General features: G+C 40.3%; 1 protein-coding gene across 2 annotated transcripts; it reads left to right on the forward strand.

Moving 5' to 3' along the window:
- Positions 1–1524: 1524 nt before the first annotated feature.
- LOC111462101 (DNA excision repair protein ERCC-1) lies at positions 1525–7085 on the forward strand. Of its 2 annotated transcripts, none has more exons than XM_023105786.1 (9): positions 1525–1900; positions 1997–2117; positions 3061–3164; positions 4606–4705; positions 4826–4902; positions 4984–5083; positions 5430–5501; positions 5594–5662; positions 6503–7085. In XM_023105786.1, the coding sequence occupies exons 1-9, from the start codon at positions 1533–1535 to the stop codon at positions 6788–6790; spliced, it is 1299 nt and encodes a 432-aa protein (XP_022961554.1). In that variant the 5' UTR covers positions 1525–1532; the 3' UTR covers positions 6791–7085. The 2 variants fall into 2 exon arrangements, with proteins under 2 accessions (XP_022961554.1, XP_022961555.1); XM_023105787.1 differs by having other exon boundaries at positions 4984–5054; positions 5452–5501.
- Positions 7086–8860: the final 1775 nt, after the last annotated feature.

Here is an 8860-nt window from a genome sequence, read left to right on the forward strand (position 1 = left end):
CAGTTCCGATGTACCCAGAGGCTAGAGGCCAGTGGCAAATCCGTTCACGGTCCGTAGGGACCAAGACCATTCGAAGGTAGGTGGCCCACCCTGCCTAGAACAGTCATCTTTGACTGGGCTTACACACATTCGCTCACTTACGCCTAGAACAGTTATATATATACTGTGAGCGTTATTGTTACTCTCTTGCTTGCATATATAAGACCTCTTTCAAAATCTCTCTTTCAAAAATCTCTCTCTGCCTTTGTTTTTTAAGGGCTTCTTCGTAAACCGAGGCCAGAGGCTCAAGCATACGTCGCTTGGCCGTAGGCGACGTCACTTGTTGTTGGAAAGTGAGTGCCACATCATAGTATTCCTTGATTATAAACCCATGATCATTCCCTAAGACTCATTTGTTCGACATTTGAGGATTTACCAATCTATTGCCGGGCATGACTATGATAGCATGTTAGATGAACGCGACTCTCCACAATGGTATGGTATTGTCCACTTTGAGCATAAGCTCTCATGACTTTGGTTTGGGCTTCCCCAGAAGGCCTCATAACAACAGAGATAGTGTTACTTGATTACAAACCCATGATCATTCCCTAAATTAGCAGAGGTGCTAACATGGTATTAGAGCCATGCCCTAACTTAGTCGTGCCAATAGATTGATAAATCCTTAAATGTCGAACAAAGGACTCCAAAAGAAAAGGAGTCAAGCCTCCTCAAAGGCAGTCAAATATGACTAAGACTCCAAAGGAGTCGAGCCTCGATTAAGGGGAGACGTACTTTGTTCGAGGGGAGGTGTTGGATGATGAAGGTCTCACATCGGCTAATTTAGGGAATGATCATGGGTTTATAAACAAAGAATACTCTCTCCATTGGTATGAGGCCTTTTTGGGAAGCCCAAAGTAAAACTATGAGAGCTTATGCTCAAAGTGGACAATATCATACTATTGTGGAGAGTCGTGTTCAATTAACATGGTATCCAGAGCCATGCCCTAAAACGGGTAAGCCCAAAACTATGAGAGCTTATGCTCAAAGTGGACAAGATCATACTATTGTGGAGAGTCGTGTTCAATTAACATGGTATCCAGAGCCATGCCCTAAAACGGGTAAGCCCAAAACTATGAGAGCTTATGCTCAAAGTGGACAATATCATACTATTGTAGAGAGTCGTGTTCAATTAACATGGTATCCAGAGCCATGCTCTTAAACGGGTAAGCCCAAAACTATGAGAGCTTATGCTCAAAGTGGACAAGATCATACTATTGTGGAGAGTCGTGTTCAATTAACATGGTATCTAGAGCCATGCCCTAAAACGGGTAAACCTAAAACCATGAGAGTTTATGCTCAAAGTGAACAATATCATACCATTGTGGAGAGTCGTGTTCGTCTAACATGGATTTCATCCTCCAACAACCATGTCAATAATTTTTTTTAAACTTTTTTGAAATTGCATTAAGTATTTAAGGTTATTTTTATTAATTTAAAGAAAAAATAAAACAAAAACCACCAACATATAAAATTAAAAAAGAGGGCCGCATTCGATGTGCCATAGAAATTGGGTCGATTCGGCAATCCTCCCGTCGTCCATTGCCGAAGGACGCAAGAAACACATAAGAAATTCCTTTCAACGCTTCAATTTCAGGAGCAGCAAGGAGACATATCCCTGTAAGATCATGGAGCAGCAAGGAGACGAGGAAGAGAACTTACAGCAAACCGCTCACAAAAAGATGAAGACGATTATCAAGATACCCTCTTATCAAGAAGTAATCGATAGCTCACAGCCGAAGTCTCAATCCTTCTCCCAAGCCTTTGCGTTCCTCAAATCCACTGAATTCTACTCTCCTCCTCCTCAACCAGTCCCTGCCTCCTCCTCTCAATCATTGCCGGATTCTGATATCACAAACCCTAGGTGTCCACTTCGCCATTTTTGTTAATTGTTTAGGATTTTGTGTTTTTGGTTAGCTGGATTTCAATGTGTTGTATGTGGTTTTGTTGTTGATTTCAGAAAAAATGATCAATTAGACACTCCATGTTCTTCAACATCAGCTTCTGCAGCTACTCCAGCTAATCGCTTGTCGGCGTCCAGCTCTGTTACTCGCAATGCCATTCTTGTCAGCAATAGACAGGTCAGATTGTTAATATAAGGCATTTGTTGGAACCATCTTTACTTTGAATTGGTTTAGATCATAGAGTTGTGATTATGGGTAAGCGATTCCACTGGCTGTCTTGTAGCTTAGCTTTGGATGTTTATATGTCAGTTATAAGTATTAGGAAGATTGACAAATATATATTCATGACTAGCTAATATCAAACTCTTTTTAGCTAGTGGTGAGGAGTATTTTGGTAATCTTAATGGAATGTTATGATCTTTGAATACGTCTCTTAGCTTAGCTGAGAGATCCCACATCGGTTGGGGAGGAGGACGATACCTTCTTAATAAGGGTGTGGAAATCTCTCCCTAGTAGATGCGTTTTAAAAACCTTGAGGGGAAGTCTGAAAGGGAAAACCTGAAGAGGACAATATCTGCTAGAGGTGGGCTTGTGTTGTTACAAATGGTATCAGAGCCAGACATTGGGCGATGTGCCAGTGAGGAGGCTGAGCCCCAAAGTGGGTGGACACGAGGTAGTGTGCCAGCAAGGATGCTGGGTCCCAAAGGGGGTGAATTGAGGGGTCCTACTTTGATTGGAGAAGGGAAGGAGTGCTAGCGAGAACGCTGGGCACCAGGTGTGGGGGGGGGGGCAATGTTTTCGTTGACACACCACCCCCTTTGGGGCTTAGTGTCCTCGTGACACACCGCCCAGTGTCTAGCTCTAATGTCATTTGTAACATCTCAAGCTTACCGCTAGCAGATATTGTCTTCTCTGAGCTTTCCCTTTTGGGCTTCCCTTCAAAGTTTCTAAAATGCCTCTACTAGGGAGAGGTTTCCACACCCTTGTAAAGAATGCTTCGTTCTCCTCTCCAACCAATGTGGGATCTCACAAGAAGTATATTTTTTGGCGTATTACTTCAAGTAATGCCATTATTAAGCCGTTAATAATAGTGAATTGGTTCATCTCATGTTTCTCTCAGAGAGGAAATCCACTTCTCAAACACATTAGGAATGTGAGATGGACTTTTGCTGATGTTGTACCCGATTACTTACTCGGGAATAGCTCTTGTGCTCTCTATCTAAGGTTCGAGTTTCATTTCCTTTCTATTCACTCTACTCATTGTATCAAAAGAACTAAAACAAAATAAAATTGAACTCTTGATTTAGATTTAGAGTGCCCAGTGTGCATATAAGCTTGTTTTGTCTGACTTATGTGCAACACTGGCACTCATAAACTCGAGTTTATGAATCATTGAAGTCATTCCTACTATGAAATGTGGTTATATTTAGTATTTTTCTTTTAAAAAAAATAAGAACCAAGTTTTCATTGAGAGAAATGAAATAACCTACAAGACAGAATCTACCCGACATATTTAAATGAGGTATGATGTAACAGCCTAAGTCCACCGCTAGTAGATATTGTCCTCTTTGGGCTTTTCCTTCTGGGCTTCCCTTTAAGGTTTTAAAACGCGTCTAATAGTGAGAGGTTTCCACACCCTTATAAAGAATGCTTCGTTCCCCTCTCCAACCGACGTAGGATCTCACAATCCACCCCTTGGGGCCCAGTGTCCTTGTTGGTACACCGCTCGGTGTTGTCTCTGATACCATTTGTAACAGCCCAAATCCAACGCTAGCATTTGGGATCTCACACTCCACCGCTAGCAGATGCTGTCCTCTTTGGACTTTCTCTTTTGGGCTTCCCTTGAAGATTTTAAAATGCGTCTACTAGAGAGAGGTTTTTACATCCTTATAAGGAATGCTTTGTTCCCCTCTCCAACTGATGTGCGATCTCACAATCTACCCCCCTTGTGGACCCAGCGTCCTTGATGGCACACTGCTTGGTGCTGGCTTTGATATCATTTGTAACAGTCAAAATCCACCGCTAGCAGATATTGTCCTCTTTGGGCTTTCACTTCTGAGCTTCTCCTCAAGGTTTTAAAACGCATTTACCAGGGAGAGGTTTTCACACCCTTATAAGAAATGCTTCGTTCCCCTTTCCAACCGAGGTGGGATCTCACATCTGACTAAGGAGGTCTAACACTAATTACATGAATAGATCTCAATCCAACAAAGTGTAACTTGGTAATACAAAATGCCCGATCAGCAAACGTGACGTACACCCAACCAACTCCCGAAGCTCCTCCCAAGTTCCCTTAGCCCTCTAAATATCCTATTGTTCCTCTCTAACCAAATTTAACACAAAGTAGCAAAAACACAAGCTTGCCACAAACAAAACTCTTCCTTTATCCCTAAAAGAAGGGTTCGGGAGCACCTCCTCGAACATGGACAACAACCTCTATTGCTAGCCAAAATAAACCCAAATGTCCTGAAGGAAAATCCCAAAGTATAAGGTCAAGGTCCTCTTCCTGCTACTTGCAAACAACACACCACCAGAGCTGCTTTAGCCTTTGAATTTTTAACCCTAGTACTGGTTTTGAACTTGCAAAAAATTATGCATTAATCATCTAGTCTTCTTCTTGCTGTATGTTGGAGTATTTCATGGTTAGATCAATCCTATTTTGCAGTCTTCGGTATCATCTACTGCATCCGGACTACCTATACTACCGTATAAGAGAACTACAAAAAAATTTCAAGCTTCGAGTCGTTCTGTGTCATGTCGATGTGGTAAGAAACCGTACCACCTAGCCACCTTTTTTTGTTACCCTTTTCTCCATTTTCCAGATTAAGTCTTCGTAGTCATTTTGATGCTCGTGTGAAGTAACGTCATCGATTAGTTTCTTTCAGGAAGATGTTGTCAAGCCTTTGCTTGAAGTCACCAAAACAGCTCTACTTCACGATTGTACCCTTCTTTGTGCTTGGAGGTACATTTCATTATTAAGCATTTTTGGTAAGTATTATATTGCAAAGTGAATTTAAAAGTTTCATTTCTGTTTTTTTTTTAGTTTGGAGGAATGTGGTCGTTACTTGGAGACTATAAAAGTTTACGAAAACAAGCCCGCAGATCTTATTCAAGGTCAGATGGACACCGACTACCTCTCTCGGGTATTGGTTTTCTTAAAGCTTTTTGCCTAATTTCTGTGATACCACTGTGAGATCCCACATCGGTTGGGGAGGAGAACGAAACATTCTTTATAAGGGTGTGGAAAATTCTCCCTAGAAGACGCGTTTTAAAAACCTTGAGGGGAAACCCGAAAGGGGAAGCCCAAAGAGGATAATATCTGCTAGCAGTGAATTTGGGTTGTTACAACCACAATCACTGTGGCCTTCTATTATATCAACTATAGCCTCGTGGCCTTCTATTATATCAACTATAGCCTCTTTTTTTCTTTCCATAAAGCTAAATCCACGACAACTATATTCTGAATTAAAATTCTTGTTTTAATTGTAGCTAACTCATGTCCTAACATCAGTTCGGCACGTTAACAAGACTGATGTGGTTACCCTCGGGACGACATTTGGGGTACGCCTCTGCTGTATTTTCGCTAAGATTCTGCAGTTATTGTCTGTTATGTCTTGTTTGGTGTCGAACTTCTAATTTGTTTTTCGTTGCAGTCTCTGTCTCATGTCATGGATGCATCAATGGAAGATCTAGCTCGTTGCCCTGGTATAGGCGAACGCAAGGTAGACCTTTTTTTTCGAAACGGGACCCTTCGAGTGTGTCCTTAGTTCTTGTTATTTCTACTCTTACTCGTTGGTTTTGCAAATTTATTTTGAAAATGTACCATGTCTTTGATGTCATTCATAACATTTGAGCTGGTTTTAGCTAGAGGATAGCTTTCTTTGGGAGATCCCACGTCGGTTGGGAAGGAGAACAAAACATTCTTTATAAGGGTGTGGAAACCTTGAGGGGAAGGGAAAGCCCAAACTAGCGGTGGGCTTGGGCAGTTATAAATGGATCAGAGCCAGATACCGGGCGATATGCCAGCGAGGAGGCTAAGTCCGGAAGGGGGTGGACACGAGGTGGTGTGCCAGTAAGGACGTTGGGCCTCGATGGGGGGTGGTTTGGAGGGTCCTATATCGATTGGAGAAGGGAACGAGTGCCGGTGAGGACGCTGGGTCCCAAAGGGGGTGGATTGTGAGATCCCATATCGGTTGGGGAGGAGAATGAAACATTCTTTATAAGGGTGTGGAAACCTCTCTCTAATAGATGCGTTTTAAAAACTTTGAAGGGAGGTCCGGGAGGGAAAGCCCGGGAGGGAAAGCCCAAAGAGGACAATATCTGCTAGCGGTGGATTTGGGAAGTTACCTTCTTTTTATCAACAAGACAATAACATGTTTTTAATATATAAGTAATCATAGAAACATTTACAACTATTAGATAATGGTATGCTGGGGAAGATGCAAATGAACACGAGCGTCACATAGTGACATACCGTATCGATAACATTTAGCCTTCAACTGTGATATACATAGCTCGATTGTTTGCACGAATGCTGTTATTAAATTCATCTTACTCGTCAGGTAAGGCGGCTGTACGACACTTTTCATGAGCCATTCAAGCGCGTCGTTTCAACCCATCCGTCCGTTCTAGAAACCCCAACCCAGAATAGTACCGAACCTCGCTCGATCCGTGAAGAACAAGATGTGGATGGGAAGAACACAGAAGATGCTAGCCAACACAAAAAAGAACCTGAATTGAGCATCAAATCAGCTCTGTCTGCTGCTTTTGCCAAATATTCAGCTAAAATTGGTAAAAGTAGCAAGCCAGAAGGAGAGGAAAAAGAGCCTGAAAATAGCAACTCGCAGTAATAATGTTCACAAGCTGTAGAACTGACGGTTCGCTTGTTCATGCTACTGTAAAGAGTATGATCACTTCTACATCCTTCAGAACACGACCCCAACATGCTCGTGTTCTATTTACGAATGCAGCTTTGCTGTCGGATGGAACGCAAGACTGGAAGTGATAAATTTTCGGGTACTCGGTTTTCAGCAGTCGGAAATCGACGTGTAAATTATATTTGCTTCTCTTCATTGTTTGTAGCTGTAACTTTTCCAGGACTAATGACAACTAAGATCTATAATAAGCACGGTCTTTTTAGTGTGATATTTAGCCTCGAATTATTGTTTACTTCTTTTTTTATGTTATTAATCACCACGTTCGTATGTAACGACCCGAAAAAAAAGAAGAAAAGAAAAAAATAATAATAATGGTAAGTAAATAATAATTATAAAAAAAAAAGAAAAAAAAAAAAAAAGTAAAGTATGGACCCTCTCTCCACTTCCCCAAATATCTCCCAAACACCTCCAACTTCAAAAGCAGGAAGGGAAGAGATAGAAAATTTATGGGTAAGTTAGATCTCTGATTCAAAAATGGTTTTGTCAATTGCATGAATCATCATTTTTAGGAAAGAGAAGAAAATCATAATTGATTGATGCCATAGCCAGTTTTATGAAAGAAAATTAGAATGAATTGTAAATGAATTTGATAGTGATTTGGGAAGGAGGAGAAAACAGAATAGATTGAAAATGGCTTTCTGTTAATTGGATAGTCATACTAGGAGAGAGAGGAGAACAGAATTGATTGAAATTGTTTTATAATTGCATAATCATTCGTAGGAAGAAAGAAAAAAACATACAGAGAAAAGAACAAAAAAAATACAAGAAGGTAAATGGAAGATGTGAAAAATTATTATTGTTTGTATCCAGAGAATATAATATGATAACAAACCATAGTTGGATTGAATGATTCAAAGCAGCATGAAATAATATTGACATATTTTCAATTTGAGTTTTAGAAAATTTAGAAACAATGAAAACTTGGAATTCGATTTTTACTGAGACCAAGCCGTATTTCACATTGTTAGTTGGATTATTAATTAAAATGTGAAATACTAACAAAAGGTGACGAACGGTGGGATATGAAGCGAACTCTAGCAACCTTTAGAGTAGCTCTCAAGGAACGGGAGCTTACGTTAATTAAATTAGGGAGTACTTCGGCTAAGGCCAACCAAGTAAGTGGCCTTACTATAGGATAGGCTAAAAATGGTATGAGTTACGATGTTGTATGAACTATCGTACGATGCAGTATATGAGTTATGATGATGTATGACTTATGATGATGTGTGGGTTATGATACCTGATGATGTGCTCAGTATATATATATTTTGATGAATGTCGTACTTGATATGTTTGATGCACTTTGTGACAACATGATGAGTATGATGATTGCGTGACGTTTATCTTAATATGATGATGTTTTCCATATTGAGCATGCTATATGATGATGAGTGCCATGTTGCATCATGTCGTTAGATCGACATAGGACACAACCCTAAGAGCGTGAAAATGATATTAATATAAAATATCCACGAGTATGTGTTACCTAGAGTAACAAAGAGATGAGATTAGAGGGTTGTGTCAGAAGAGACATTATGATGGATTTAGAGGGACCTCATGCATATTGTATGTTCATAAGCATAGGGCTACTTCTCCTAGAGATGATGAGTGTGGACGCGCACCGTATGATGAGCGCGTATGCGCACAGGTGCGAAAGCACACAGATGATGCAACGACCCTAAATTTCCACATACTCAGAGTCGCTACTAACGTCTCATGCTCATCTATAATGTGGAAATATAACTCTTACATGAACATAATTGATAATGAAAATTTTCAAGAAAACGTTTAAAACAACTTCTCCTCTGAAAAACACTGCCATGGTCTTACGTGTTTAAATATGAAACACTGAAATTTAGAGAAACAAAAACAAATACAAAATAATTTAAAACAACGAAATGCAAAACAACCTATTCTAACTTAAGACTAGAAATTTAAATATGAGTCTACCCTATGCACGTGCCACAGTCTCTGCTCGCGATG

The sequence above is a fragment of the Cucurbita moschata genome, unplaced genomic scaffold (assembly GCF_002738365.1).
Source record: "Cucurbita moschata cultivar Rifu unplaced genomic scaffold, Cmos_1.0 Cmo_Scf00026, whole genome shotgun sequence".
NCBI lineage: Eukaryota > Viridiplantae > Streptophyta > Magnoliopsida > Cucurbitales > Cucurbitaceae > Cucurbita > Cucurbita moschata.

Bases quoted from the DNA above. Each gene is read 5' to 3' on its own strand.
- LOC111462101 (XM_023105786.1), top strand. From the start codon at position 1,533: ATGTGCCATAGAAATTGGGTCGATTCGGCAATCCTCCCGTCGTCCATT. The intron at 3,165-4,605 runs GTTCGAGTTTCA...CCTATTTTGCAG, and splicing joins TCTTGTGCTCTCTATCTAAG to TCTTCGGTATCATCTACTGC. The intron at 5,502-5,593 runs GTACGCCTCTGC...TTTTCGTTGCAG, and splicing joins CCCTCGGGACGACATTTGGG to TCTCTGTCTCATGTCATGGA.